Source organism: Choristoneura fumiferana, chromosome 8 (genome assembly GCF_025370935.1).
Source record: "Choristoneura fumiferana chromosome 8, NRCan_CFum_1, whole genome shotgun sequence".
In the NCBI taxonomy this organism is placed as follows: domain Eukaryota; kingdom Metazoa; phylum Arthropoda; class Insecta; order Lepidoptera; family Tortricidae; genus Choristoneura; species Choristoneura fumiferana.
In genome coordinates, this window is record NC_133479.1 from 15164865 (window position 1) to 15179498 (window position 14634).

At 38.3% G+C, this 14634-nt stretch overlaps 1 protein-coding gene across 1 annotated transcript; it reads left to right on the forward strand.

The window, feature by feature from the left end:
• The first annotated feature begins 941 nt into the window (after window positions 1-941).
• On the forward strand, window positions 942-14360 carry LOC141430624 (sodium-coupled monocarboxylate transporter 2-like). The gene is made up of 10 exons (XM_074091424.1): window positions 942-1186; window positions 1602-1726; window positions 2684-2836; window positions 3562-3781; window positions 5339-5609; window positions 5988-6076; window positions 6153-6261; window positions 7469-7630; window positions 9846-10027; window positions 14038-14360. The coding sequence occupies exons 1-10, from the start codon at window positions 990-992 to the stop codon at window positions 14333-14335; spliced, it is 1806 nt and encodes a 601-aa protein (XP_073947525.1). The 5' UTR covers window positions 942-989; the 3' UTR covers window positions 14336-14360.
• The last annotated feature ends 274 nt before the right edge of the window (window positions 14361-14634 follow it).

Genomic DNA, 14634 nt, shown 5'->3' on the forward strand with positions numbered 1-14634 from the left:
ACCTTGTGCAAGGTCCGCCCGGATTGCTACCACCATCTTGCTCGTTATTCCTGCCGTGAAGCAGCAGTGCTTGCACTGTTGTGTTTCGGCGTGGAGAGTAAGACAGCCGGTGAAATTACTGGCACTTGAGGTATCCCATCTTAGGCCTCTAGGTTGGCAACGCATCTGCAATCCCCCTGGTGTTGCAGGTGTCTATGGGCGGTGGTGATCTCTTACCATCACACTGCTTTCGCCATCCTGACTCTACCACACCTTGCCTTCCACACTATTTTCTCATGAAAGGACTTAATAATAATGGTTGGCTAATTCTCCACTGACGCTCACGTCCATTCTGTCAAGAGTGTAGCGCCTTAGAAGAAAATTAAATTGGAATCCCAGAACATTCAAATCAATTCCTGAGTTGATGATGATACAATGTCGTTTACAATTATCAATCGGAAAACATTCGTCATATACTACCTTTGTGTTAGAATTAGGTATTTGGTATTTGTTCTTGTTATTTGCCGTAAGATTATAAACTACCGTAGAATAAGAACGTCTTACAAGCTTTATATCTACTAAGATAGTACTATTTGCTTACATTATTTTATCTGAAAATTGTGATTTGTATTTCTTTGTCAGCCATAGTTCATTTAACCCATACCCGTAGATCAAAATTGATTTCCTGTATACTTATTATTCCTCTTATTTACACATTTACCAATAAACTGGACTTAAGGTTTCTTTAGTCTGAAACAATGTCCTCTGCTATTAATTAAAATTTCGTTATCTTCTTTTTCACAGCGGGTCACTATAACATCTAGTTTATTTTTGGCACATAGTATAAACAACATAATGAACTCTATTTGCTATGAGATTGAAGAGAAATCCACTTTTATCTGTTATATCTGTTTTATTAGGTATTGTAAGAGAAGCGCTGATAACTGTTTGTACCTGAACGTTTTGCAAGAGACACGTTTGTGTTTAAATTCCTAGTATTTGTCGCAAAAATGAAAAATAGCACTTTAGCTTCTCCTATTTATTTTAACGTAGCGGAATATTGCCTTTTCGGTATTATTGTGGGTGTTATTGTGGCGATCATATTATATTTCAATGTTATTAATAGAAAGTATAGTACTGTGGCCGGGTTTCTTTTTGGCGGCAAAAACATGTCGATCTTCAATATTTCATTAGCTCTCATTGCCAGGTAAGTACAAACATTATAGTTAATCCTCAATATGAATAAAAATATATGTTTCATGTTTTCTTTATTTACTAATGGCCTGTAGTTCATTAAATATAGCAACAACAACAATTCTATGTTTAAATTATCCACAGTTTACCATTATAATAGTTATAAAATAAAGACAACTCAGGAGACACTTTATCGTTAAGTGTAATAAATTTGCTGAATTTTTAAATAAAATACCAACCTAATTTAAGTAAAATTTTATTTAAGTTCGCGTATTGACTCACTTAAAATTTACAAATTCTGTCGTTAATCTTTTCTTGGTACGTCATGTTTTCATTTATCAATATTTTGACCAAGTAATACTCGACACTTCTGTAAGTAATATAATATTATTATGTCATACACAGCACAGTTTTTTTTCTTATTTCAGCCATCTAACTAGTATCACGTTACTCGGCGTGCCTGTTGAGATATATTTAAGAGGCACACAATACTGGGCATCAGCTTTGTCCCTTATCTTAGTCACTTTCCTTACGGCTGTCATTTATTTACCAGGTAAACGTGATGTCTGTGTTAGTATTGTCTCTTTCTCTAGGGTTATTGCTTACAACAATATTTGGTTTAAGGGATCTCCTAGCTTTCATGAGAATGTGACAGTGACCAGTCACCTAACGTTCCAATCTTATCTATCAATGAATTTATTGAATAATTCTGAATCGTTTTTTTAAACAATACTCATCATCATCATGTCAGCCAAAAGACGTCCACTGCTGGACATAGGCCTCCCCCAAGGCTCAGGCTGGTCTTGTGCTTTCCGCATCCACCGCGATCCCGCGATCTTAACCAAGTCGTCGCTCCATCTTGTTGGAGGCCTACCGACAGCTCGTCTCCCGGTCCGCGGACGCCATTCGATAACCTTCTGATGCTATCGGCCATCAGGTGGTAGGACCTTGTGCAAGGTCCGTCCAGATTGCTACCACCATCTTGCTCGCTAATCCTGCCGTAAAGCAGCAGTGTTTGCACTGTTGCGTTTCGGCGTGAAGAGTAAGACAGCCGGTGAAATTACTGGCACTTGAGGTATCCCATCTTAGGCCTCTAGGTTAGCAACGCATCTGCAATCCCCCTGGTGTTGCAGGTGTCTATGGGCGGTGGTGATCCAGTCGAATAAAAAAAAAGTCTGAGAGTAATGTGCCCCGCCCACTGCCACTTCAGTTTCGCAATACGCATGAAAGATCGAAATATTTTGCTAAGTAAGGTAAACGTACGAGTGCTCGTCACTGTTCCAATATTTGGCATCTTCAATCTTATGCCATTAGCAATAGCGATGACAGCAGGGTGTCGTCTTTCGGGCATTGGTGTGTCTTATTATTACATCGCATTACCGCTGTAAAGAGCAATATTCTTATTTCATCCAAAGTCCCGTTTTTTCTTAAGTACCTACTTACATGTTTGTTTTAATTTTACCACCAGTAACGTCTTTATTTTGAATATATTTTTTAAATTGAATTTCAGTTTTCCACAAACTGCAGCTATCATCAAGTTTCGAGTATTTGGAAATAAGATTTTCGACTCATACGAGAACGATTGCCGCCGTATTATTCGTTGTCAGCAAATTAATGCTTTTACCAATAGTACCTTACGTGCCGCTGCTGGCATTTAGATTAGGTAAGTTATTTTTGAGATAAGAGTAGGCACGGTCAATAGTTTAATTCATTGGCCACCATGGAACCATTTCACAGTAAACGTCATAGTGACATCGCATTAATTAACAAGGAAAGTCGTAATGACTTTTCCTTTGAAAAGGTTCCATGGTGGCCCATGAATTAAAGTCCTCGACTGTACACTAGGTTATTTCAAATCATAGGTATGAAATTCAAACTACTGGGACATGCTTAAATTTGCCACTAACTGGCAATAAATAGTAGTAATTATATTCGTCACTAGTTCTTAACACTACAAACAGCCCATTTGATTATGTTATTTCAATGAGAGCTTCTACTATTTAGTCTATCAGTAAATAAACAAGTGAAATCGAACTGTGTGTAATTCTTTATCACAAAGAGTCTGTAACACGGTCGCGTTTACGTCTCAATTACTTAACTGTGGAAAAACAGGCAACGTTTCTCATATCACCATTTAAATACGGCGAAAAACATACAATTTACTACAGAACTGTTATATAGATAGCGATAGCCAATAGGATAAGTAATTCTTGAGTGGAGACTGCGTGGCGGCAAACTTGTTGTAGAACATCCTTGAGTATCCTCGACTTCGACAAGTTAAACCATTTAATTATGCGGCCACCCTAAGACTTTAATTTCATACTGAATTCTTCTTTATATTCTTTCTTTGCTTCTCTAATTTTGTTTTTTTTTTTCTTATTATTTCAGTTACGGAACCTCTAGCAGGTCGTGTGACTGCTGTGATATGTGTAGTTTGTGCAACATTCACAGCAGTTGGCGGGTTGCAGGCCATTGTCAGTATTGGAATGCTGACGTTTTTCTTGTCGTTGGTCGGAACAGCCCTTCCGACCGGCCTTGCATTGCTTCCTATGGGGTTCAAGAGAATGTGGGAGATCGCGAGCCATGGGGAACGGCTGGTCTTATATGAGTAAGTTGTTGTATTAGTTGATGTCTCTCTCGTTTTAATTTACTTTGTTTTGCTTGATTTAAAGTTAGTATTGATTCACGTACTTATTGTTCTAAAAAAATCCTTTCTGCTTAGTTTCTTGCGGCTCATAATTCTTGGCACTGACAGTTTTTTCGAAAACGATCGTAGTATAAAAAAGTGTCAATTAAAAGAGCCCTTTGTGGTTTACTTAAGTATATATACGTTTTCTTCAATTTGCTTCTCGCCTTTGCTTACACAGTAGATACTCTGATGCAGCGGCGTCTTTAGCCCATGTAATGTAGCGCCCGTGTGCAACGCACACCCTGCACTATAGGTAAAGACGCCTCTGCTCTGATGCCCCAGAGTACTGTGTTGCATAAGCAATAAGGTAAGGATAGGTTACATGTCACCAATCTCACCTGGACCTGGGATAAGCACATATTTTCACGTTTTTTTATAGATTTTAGTAGTTAGTTTTTATTTAATCTCATGCGAAAATTAGGATTCAATGCACCATTGCTAGATTAGCGTCTACCCATGGCTTAAGAAAATTCTAAAATAAAGACAGCACCATCTGATGGACTATTAGCTAAATCATCGGGAATGACGGTATAAAGGAGCGGCCATACCGCTGCTCAAAAAACGGTGACGGTACGGAATCGCAATGAGGCATCGTATGCGCACAGCTTTTTTTGCATGCTTCCCACACCGCTGCTTAAAATACGCAAACCGTGCGGAATCACAGTGACGTGCTGTAGACGTCAGGACTTTACCGCATGCTCTTTACCAAAAGTCGTGACGTTTACGGCACGTCACTGCGATTCGGCACCGTCTGCGTATTTTAAGCAGCGGTGTGGAGGGTGTTAAATTAAACCTTCGAACAGTGAGTGTTACCAAGGCCGTGGCTTATTTGCCCTTCTGTGTAGCATTATGTCTAGAGAACAATTCATGAATAACATACCTGAATGAAGCCGACTTCGATGTATGGCGCTCGCTAAAGTCCGCACCGCCACTTCACTAGCTAGTTTTAGGGCGTATAAAGTTTGTTATTATTTACACACAAAAATATTTACAATGTCTTTAATCATAATTATTATTTATTTTACAAAACCGAGCACAAAGGCACCAATATATGTCGTTGTTGTTGTTGTTTCTTTAAAAAAATATGGCTCTGTCCATCAGAGGACAATTTTGCCAGTGTCTAGTAGTTTTTGCCGTTGTACGGTAAAAAAATTCTAGAAAACGAAATATGAGAGGTAATGGTGGATGAACGATGACAGCGCGACGACCAATATATGTCGCCGAGAGCTTTTTTGAAGTGTGACTGACAGCCGCCTTTTTTACGCGCGGCAAAGGACTTGCGCCAATCAGCCACCGACAAAGAGGATGAAAATTCAAAAAATTGTTCGCCATCCAAAATACTTGCACAGAGGGCATGCGATAAAAACGGTGCGCATACGATGCGTCACTGCGATTCCGTACCGTCACCGTTTCTTAAGCAGTGGTGTGGCCGCTCCTTTATTATTTTATTCTTACTTATCCCTATTTTTTTCCCAGTCCAGACCCTGAACTAGCGCACCACACGTCGTTCTTCGCTGTGACACTAGCTATAAGTACAAATTGGCTATGGAAGGTAGCTCTCAGTCAATCTTCTCTGCAAAAACTTCTTGCTGTACCAACGATCTCTAAGGCGAGGATATGCTTGGCGATTTCATGCATAGGAGTCATTTTAATGAAGCTGCTGTCCTGTCTGCTTGGATTGGCTCTGTACGCGTGGTTTGCTGGTTGCGATCCTCTAATGTCAGGACAGATTAAAAGGCATGAACAAGTACGTACCCCGATTTTATAATTTAACCTCCTGGGTCCCACGGTACAAAAAGTAATAATTTGAACTTTACTTGATTGATGTTCGGTTCAAATTGTGAAAACAGAAATTTTACTTCGGGTCTCAGGAGGATAATAGTCTATAACAATGTAATTAATCTTTTTGGTAGTCAAATCCTATGACAAAGGTGCTCAACGTTGACCATAACATATTGACATGCCGCGGGTAAAGATATTGTAATTGAATACTCAACGTTCCTGCAATAAACAACTCACTTTTAGGGTGCTAGCACATAATAATTTATATGGTTTGCTTTTATTTATGCTTCAAACTACTTCAAATCTTTCAAGAATTCTATGTATTAACATTTATTCGTTTCAGTTGGTGCCACAATTTTTAAACAGCTTGTCAGTCATGTTTCCCGGAATATGCGGTATTTTCATAATTGCAATTTTCAGTGCAACTACAGGGTGAGAATATTTTGAATATTTCTAATGCTAATTCATTATTACTTTATTTTAAAACAAAAAACCACACGTGTTTCAGATGTATAGCCTCTATAATCAATTCAGTATCTGGAGTGTTATTTGAAGAATGTATAAGACCATGGATGCCACAAAATACAAGTGAACTCTCGTGTTGTAAAATTATGAAGGTACGTAGTTGCTAACTAAACATAACCTAAACAACAAAAAGTAGGAAAATCCCCGACTTTGTCACTAACTTGATTTTGATGAAACATGTCTAAGAAGACTAAGAACCATCGCTAGAACACCTGATTTCAAATGAAAAAAACCGCATTCAAATCGGTCCACCCGTTTAAGAGCTACGGTGCTACAGACAGACACACAGATAGAAAGACACACAGCGGTCAAACTTATAACACCCCTCTTTTTGCGTTGGGGGTTAAAAATTAAAACAAAAAAAACCTAAACGGGCGTTAAAAAAAGCCAATAGAAGGTAACTGAAGCAGGGTTACTAAATACAACTTCGCAAGGGAATTTACAAAAAAAATATCTAAATATTTGAGTAACATGGTGGAGTAGTATGTTTGTATGATATTCAGAATACCTGCCTATACCTACCACGGTTTGACATTACGGACATGTTCCTTATTGACTACGGAACTATAAAACTACCTCTTTAAGCTCCGTTTCAACCAGAGATGTGCGAGGATGTGTGCGAGGAATGTGTTTTTCATGAACCAATAGAAACGCTTCATTTACCTCGCCTCGCTCCGCTCAGCTGTTTTCACCAGAGATGTGCTGAGGATTGGTAAATGAAGTGTTTCTATTGGTTTATGAAAATCACTTTCATCGCAATACATCCTCGCTCGTTATTGGTGGAAACGCAGCCTTAGGGTACCTCGATTAAGCACTTCACTTTTTTATTGTTTTGATTTATTCCAGCTAATTTTATGAATTGAATTCGGGTTTGGTTCCGCGTACCTTGATTTTAGAGCAGCTCGATATTTTGGCACAGTTGCATGCGCAATGATCACGAGACCACAGACGAGACTAAACAAAAAAAACATAAAATTAGTAATGGCCGCGATAGTCTTTGCAGGTGGTAGGACCTTGTGCAAGGTCCGCCCGGATTGCTACCACCATCTTGCTCGCTAATCCTGCCGTGAAGCAGCAGTGCTTGCACTGTTGTGTTTCGGCGTGGAGAGTAAGACAGCCGGTGAAATTACTGGCACGTGAGGCATCCCATCTTAGGCCTCTAGGTTGGCAACGCGTCTGCAATACCCCTGGTGTTGCAGATGTTTATGGGCGGTGGTGATCTCTTACCATCAGGAGACCCATATGCTCGTTTTCCATCCAGTCAAATAAAAAAAAAAAAAAAATATTGTGTTATTCCAGCTACTCTGCATTTTAGTGGGTGCCTACTGTGCCGGTGTAGTGTGGTGTTCAAAAGAATTGGACCGTTTGCAGCATGTGGCATCAGGAGTCACAGGTGTGACAGCCGGCACTCTACTGGGTCTATTTACACTGGGAATCGTGTTTTCCAGGGCTAATTGTTCTGTAAGTAAAAAAAAATACTCGAATTTTACTATTGCTAACTTCAAAATATTTTTGTCAAAACAGTTACACTTTATTGAAACACTCCAACAGTCAACCCCCTGTAGTGCTGTTCACTCAGTAAATAAAATAATAAGTTTGATTAAGATCAACGCCATCTCTCGGAGAACGCTAGAACTATGTAGTCATGCATTAAACTCAACGAACGTGGGATCATCCTTGTAGGCGTCGAGCAAAATTGTAGTTATGGTTCCCTTCCTTCCTATTCACGGAGACAGACAGTTAGCTAGCAGCACTCTAAAAAAGTTTCAAGTTTTGCGGAAAGATGGCAGCACTATAAATAAGTTATAATATTAAAGTGCCCTTAAAATTGTTTACATGTCGAAGATTTTGAATTCATTTGGGATAGGTTTTGATGGCTTACCTGTTACGGGACATTAAATTATAAATGATATAATATCTGACTAACAATATTGTTATTTGTACTTGGAAATACATTACCTACCTATTATGATTAATTTTCAGCAATTTCTAAGCTAATTATACCTGCTTTTTATGGTGAAAGTATCGAGCAAGATTTTGAATTTACAAAAAACTTAAAAGGGTGAAGACGAAAAGTAGATAAGTAACTAAATAGTACCTCGGTGTTTTCATTTATGATAATAGGTATTCCACATTTTCTTCTCACTTTCTTAGCGATTTATACGTTTAGCATATCGAAAATACAAACTGATAGCTAGCGTGGTGGTAGGTGGTGTAGGGGTTATAGCACGCAGCATGGATTGCTGAGGACCTGGGTTCGATTCCCAGCGCTGGTCTCTTTTTCTGGTTTATCTGTGCATCCATGTCTCAGTTTGTATTTTCGATATGGTTTCACGGGATACCCGTAAAAGTAACAAATTTGGAGTTGAAATAAAAAATACAAAAAGACTCCCAAAAAAACAATCATAATTATACGTTTAGTTCCATCCATATATTATGCTTCGAGTAAACTTCATCAGATTCTGTGATTAATAGTGCCAGCTCACAATAGGAGGCTCTTAGGCATTGTTTCTCGATGATATATCAAAGTATGTGTTACAATAGGAACTATAATTATATTATTTAGGTATATTATAGGTAAGTAAATGTTAAATATATTAGGTAGTTACACTTACACAGTGTACACGAATCTCTTTAATATCAAAGTTTATCGTCTTTTGAAATGCTATGTGACTTTTGAAATTGTGCGCTGAACTGTATTAACCGGGGTCTATTTGAGGTTGCGGAGTGGACACCAGCGGAAAGCGGGGCGGGCAGCGAAGCAGAGAGCGTGTTTTTTGTTCATTGCGCGCCCGAAACGCATTGCATACCTACCTGGTAGCACACGCAATGAACAGAGTTACCGCTGCCTGCCCCGTTGCTCCCTGGTGTCCAGTTTGCGGCCTTAAAAAGAAAGAATTAAGACTGCTTTTTCTGTAGAGTCTTTTCTTGAGTGAGTAAACGATACCTACAGCTCTGTAACAGACGGATGGACAGGCTAGCGACGGCTAGAATGACAGTGGAGACTTAATAATAAGTCCAATTTAATATTATCATCACGAAAGTGCTAATGACTTCCCAACGAAGTTTTTTTGAGCCGCTATCAGTTTTTCTGGTATTCATTGTTTTGATATATCGATATCGTGCGACTTGCTCTGATGTCGATGATCGATCATTTATAAATCCTTATCCGTGCGGGCCGCAATGTAATATTTCTTGCATAGCTTAAGAGCGTACGCAGACAAAGCGCGTTCAGGTGTTATGACTTCCACGTTCTTTGGAAGTAGAAGACAGCGGCGGTCAATGTGTGCGTTAAGCCCGGTTTACACCTGAAAGACAAATCGTGCAAGTTGCTTTAGATTGCGAGGCCGTAAAGCCAAAGAGTTGTTCTGGCCCCAATGTAATGCAAATTGCACGATTTTTCTTGCAGGGCTAAACTAAGTTAAGGGCTCGGAACATTACCTACAAAGAACTCTCAAGGCGGAACTCTGAACCGCTTTCTGTCTGTTTAGAATGGAAAAGTGAAGGAGTATGAAGTCGTTAATCGAGCGCCGCATTGTTATTTAACTTGTACGATTTTTTTTGTCGGTCTAAACTTGGCTTTAACACGATATTGTACAGAAATGTAGGTACTGCATATAACACCGACTATGCTTGCTCCCGAAAACTCTAAAGCTGTTGTTTATGCCAATTTCAGGGCGCGCTAAGCGGCTGCCTGCTGAGTTTGCTACTCTGCGGTTGGCTCCTCATAGGGGCAGAAAATGCCCTTGCCACGGGAGCGTTGACCTTTCAGGGGAAGCATCTAGCTACTACAGGGTGCGGAAAAGCCAACTTTACACACGCTTTCAGCAATATAAGTAGCAGTTTGCCCAGTGCTGTGTAAGTATTAAAGTTAACGTTTTGGTTCTCTAAATAGTAGGTAGGAAAGAAAGAAAAAAACATTTATTCACTCTCACAAAAGACAAACAAATAAAAAAATTACAAACATGAAGATAATATATTATAATACACATTCTGGAAGTCTATCCAAAGTGAAACGGCCGCAGTCTCAGTATTATGCTGAGGCGTTAGACGCCTGCAGCGCTGATTTTCTGCCAAAATGATACATAGATACGAGACAATACGAGTATACTAAATTAACGACTACCCCTACACAAATAAATAGGTAAATGAATTGAAATAGGTAGAATCAATTATAAGTAAACGAAAAATAATTAAATAAATAAGGAAAGAAAGAAAGAAAGAAAGAAAGAAAGAAAGAAAGAAAGAAAGAAAATACATTTATTTCACGCCATAAAAAACAAATACATTTATTTCACGCCATAAAAAACGAACAACAAATGACAATGGCTAAAATGTAAAAAGGGAAAATAAATTGTGCATAAACAATAGGCTGGCATGCCTACTCGTATCAATGTTCAAGTGCTGGGCTATTGAAATGATTTTCGGAGTGCCAATAATAAGCATGAGCATTATATGTAATCGTACCTACTAGTATACATAGATGCTATTTATTACACAAGTAGTGTTACGTGATATCCTTATGGCTGCCCTTGCTTGCCCTATTCCTTGTCTTTGTCCCTATCTACAATTATTTCCTGCGTTTGTAAGTGTCCCAATACTCCAAATACTAGTAAAAATTGTATCACAGTTGACCACAGTTGAGAGAGTAAGGGGATGGTGTATGCCGCATCCCCTTTACTTTTTAATTTTTATTTATTTATTGGTATACTATTACACTTGCTTATTTTTTATATTTCTTAGGTTTGCCTTAGCTAATAAACAGTGGTAAATAAAATCTCACTACTAATAGGTTGACGCAACGCGGGGCAGTCGGAGTTTTAATCTCGGTACCAAGTTTGGTATCGAAGCACACTTTTATTTCCCCTTATTAAAACTTTTCCCTATATTACTATTACTCGATTCGCGCGGTTTTATGGCTTTTGTTCTTGGAATCTTTTTCTTGCAGTTCCAAATGACTTTTGCATTCAGGATTTATTGCCCGAGATGCTTTCTTTAGTTTGAAAGTCACTGGATAGGGAAATATAAAGCATTCAAGCGGTTATTATTGTAGTCGAGGGGTCTTTACAAGGGTTACGACATTGTTGAATCAGTTAGGTAGTTTTGGTGGGTTACGGAGTTATTTACTTTTGTTTTTGTTTCGTACGAGAGAAACTGCTTTACTACAATGAAGTTGAATGTTTTAACTTTAAAAGACAACTAATTAAGAGAAGAAAATTAACTGGTAGGATTAGTGACATTAGTGAAACGTTATGCACGTTGTCATATTTATGAGAGCTCTAACGACAATTTGCGAAATCTGGTGATTTCAATTCAAATGCTAGGCCCAATGGTTTACGCGAGCGAATACCTTGTATTGTATTGTAAGGCAGTGTCCCGACCTTAGGGTATATTACCCTAAATTTAGGGTATTTCACGCGTTTAGGGTATTTTTTAGTGTAGAAAATTATTTAGGGTAAAAGTTTTCGAATAAAATGTACAATTTCAAGAAAAAAATACTGCAGATGACATAGAAGCCAAGACTATTATGGATGCATTCCAAGAATGTTTCGAAACGGTGTAGTAGTTCCGCTATTAGTTTATTAATAAATCGCATTTATTTGCTTTGTTTTAATTTAAAAAAAATGTAGGGTAAAAAAATGTGCCTAATTTAGGGTAATTTCGCGTAGCGTTAGGGTAAAAAAAATATCTGAGGTGTCTGTTGTAAGGTTTGATGGACTGCTTACGAAATAGAATTAAACACAAATGCCATGAACTATGAGGTAGGTATGTACTACGACAAATGATAGGATTGATAATCGCATTTTAGTTTAATGTTATAACTTCAGTTTATTTCACTGCATTCATTTTAAAACGACCTAGTCGTAGGTATATCACTATGTCACAGCCACAATCAGCAGTATAATTGATCATTATTATAATGACAGCACTTAGCAACGTTTCCTGCGGTCATACGTGACATACAAATACCTAGAACATACGAAATAACACATACATTTTCTACGTTATTTTACACAGTAGTATCAAAGAGCCGTGGTGGCCTTGGTGTTTTGACCTATGGCCTCTCAAGTAGAGGATCGTAGGTTCAAACCCCGGCTCGCACCTCTGAGTTTTTCGAATTTCATGTGCGAAATTACATTTGAATCACGAGCTTTACGGTGAAGGAAATTTAATGTTATGTGTGAAGTTCCCAATCCGCACTGGATTCGCGTGGAAATTATGGCCCAAGCCCTCTCATTGTGAGAGGAGGCTGTGCCCAGCAGTAGGACGTATATAGGCTGGGATGAATTGTATTAAAAGTAATATACTAATATTATGGCATCCTACGGACATTTAAAATACATTTAAGACATTTTAAATGATATACATAGGCGAAATGATGATGACAAAAGATCTGTTTCGATTCACATATATCACACTAGTGTTAATCCGCTGGCAGTGGGACTGAAATTCTGGGATTTTATTAAATTCCCAATCCATAGATCGCGTTTTTTAATTTAAATACGTTGTACAGTCAAGGAATTTAATTCATAGGCCTCCATGGAACCTTTCAAAGGAAAAGTCATTACGACTTTCCTTGTTAATTAATGCGATGTCACTATGACGTTTACTGTGATATGGTTCCATGGTGGCCAATGACCGTGGCCATGAATAACAGTGGTTAAGCTCCTTGACCGTACTTATGAAGAACGAAAATGTCGTTTCAACTGTGCAAAATGGGATTTTGGGGTTTTACGTAAATCTCCTAGGGAAAAGTAGCCAATCATTCTTCTAGTCTGTCATTCGAAATGGATTGACGAGTATTATTGAATACTACTATATTTAATTTTCATCAGTCCGGACCATCAGTCCATCAGTTCGTGAAGGTTACACACAATAATTCTCTCGTCATTCTTATCAGAACGGTATTAGGGTAGGTACTGTAAGGTACCTACGATGTAAGGGTATTGTTTTGAAATTCATTCATAATAAGTATGTCTAATTTACATAATAATCTAATTTTATTGAAATCCATCCAGCTCGTGAGCATACTCACAAATACTAGTACTTACGAGTAGGACAGTAAGATTGATTTGCTCAGTTTAGTTGGTGTGTCATTTATTTTAATGCGTTCTCGTGTTCGATGCAATGAGAATTTGCGGTTTAATTAACATTTTAGCCAGCAATTACACAACACAATAATGAGTGGTTATTAGTTGCGAGGCAACTATGTTAAACGTCAAATTACGTTTTTGATACCTCATTCAGTTTTACCCACGGGCCAATTGCACCTTTTTATTTTTATTTTTATTTATTTATTTAACTTAAAACACACCATCCATTGAATAGTGTTAACTGACGGTTAAATGTGATGCCGTCTCCGTGTAATCGGACAAAACAAATAGAGACGGCATCAGACCTAACCGCCAGTTAACACTAATCAATGGATGGTGAAACAGCCGCTAAGGGTTACTCGCCAAACTGTAACATTTATTAGCGAGAATCACTCATTTTATTTTAACTTACATTACTAACCTAACCACCTCGTTCTACATTATTGTACAAACTTGCAAACAGAAGTAACAAAAAGTAAAAAAAAATTATATGTAATAAGAAACCTTCACACACATAGGTACATATTAGGTATGCTCACCTTGTAATATTTTTTTCTGTGTATCTGTTTTCTGTATCGCTTACTATGTCTGGTGTACAATAAAGAGTCTTTGTATTGTATTGTATTGTATTGTACATAATTATTTTGGATCCCCGTGGACAAGTTTACCAAGAAGGTCCAAAACTGTACCGTTGAACCACAACGCAGATAATAATAACTGGTTGTAATAAGATCGCCCAGCCTCCAATTTATATTAACTCACTTTTCATTTCAGAAATCAATTACCAACAAAGCCGCTACAGTCTCTCTTCAGGATCTCCTTCACCTACTGCCCATTCGCTGGCGTCATATCTGTACTCCTCATCGGAGTACCCATGAGCTACTTGACCGGCAAGTCCAGGACGGATTCCATGAATCCTGACGTCTTCTGTCCTCTCACCCAGAGCTTCCTCCACAAATCACCCATGAGGAGTCCAACGATCTCTCTAGAAGTCTGTCCACCCGATACCCAGGAAGTATACGAGGCACTGGACGAAGCGCTGAAACACTTAAAAGAGGTCATCGACCGATAAACGAAATAAAGTGTGGTTTTATGAATATGTGTTTTAATGAAATTGATACCGGATGAAATGGAATTATCCGTACTAAATCGGGACTGAAACAATATTTGCTTTGGTGGATCGTAAATTTTAATAAGTCGTAGGTATCCGTATCATTGGAGAAGGGAAGATACAATGTATGGTTATGAAGTCAAACTTAATCGTAACTTTTCCAAGGATCTGTTAAATGTTTGGCGTTATTCTTGAACCTCTTAAAAGTTGATAACTTTTCCGATGAGATCGATTGACAATTGTACAGCTACGCTTCAAAG

Bases quoted from the DNA above. Each gene is read 5' to 3' on its own strand.
- LOC141430624 (XM_074091424.1), top strand. From the start codon at position 990: ATGAAAAATAGCACTTTAGCTTCTCCTATTTATTTTAACGTAGCGGAA. The intron at 3,782-5,338 runs GTAAGTTGTTGT...TTTTTTTCCCAG, and splicing joins GAACGGCTGGTCTTATATGA to TCCAGACCCTGAACTAGCGC. The intron at 7,631-9,845 runs GTAAGTAAAAAA...TGCCAATTTCAG, and splicing joins TTTCCAGGGCTAATTGTTCT to GGCGCGCTAAGCGGCTGCCT.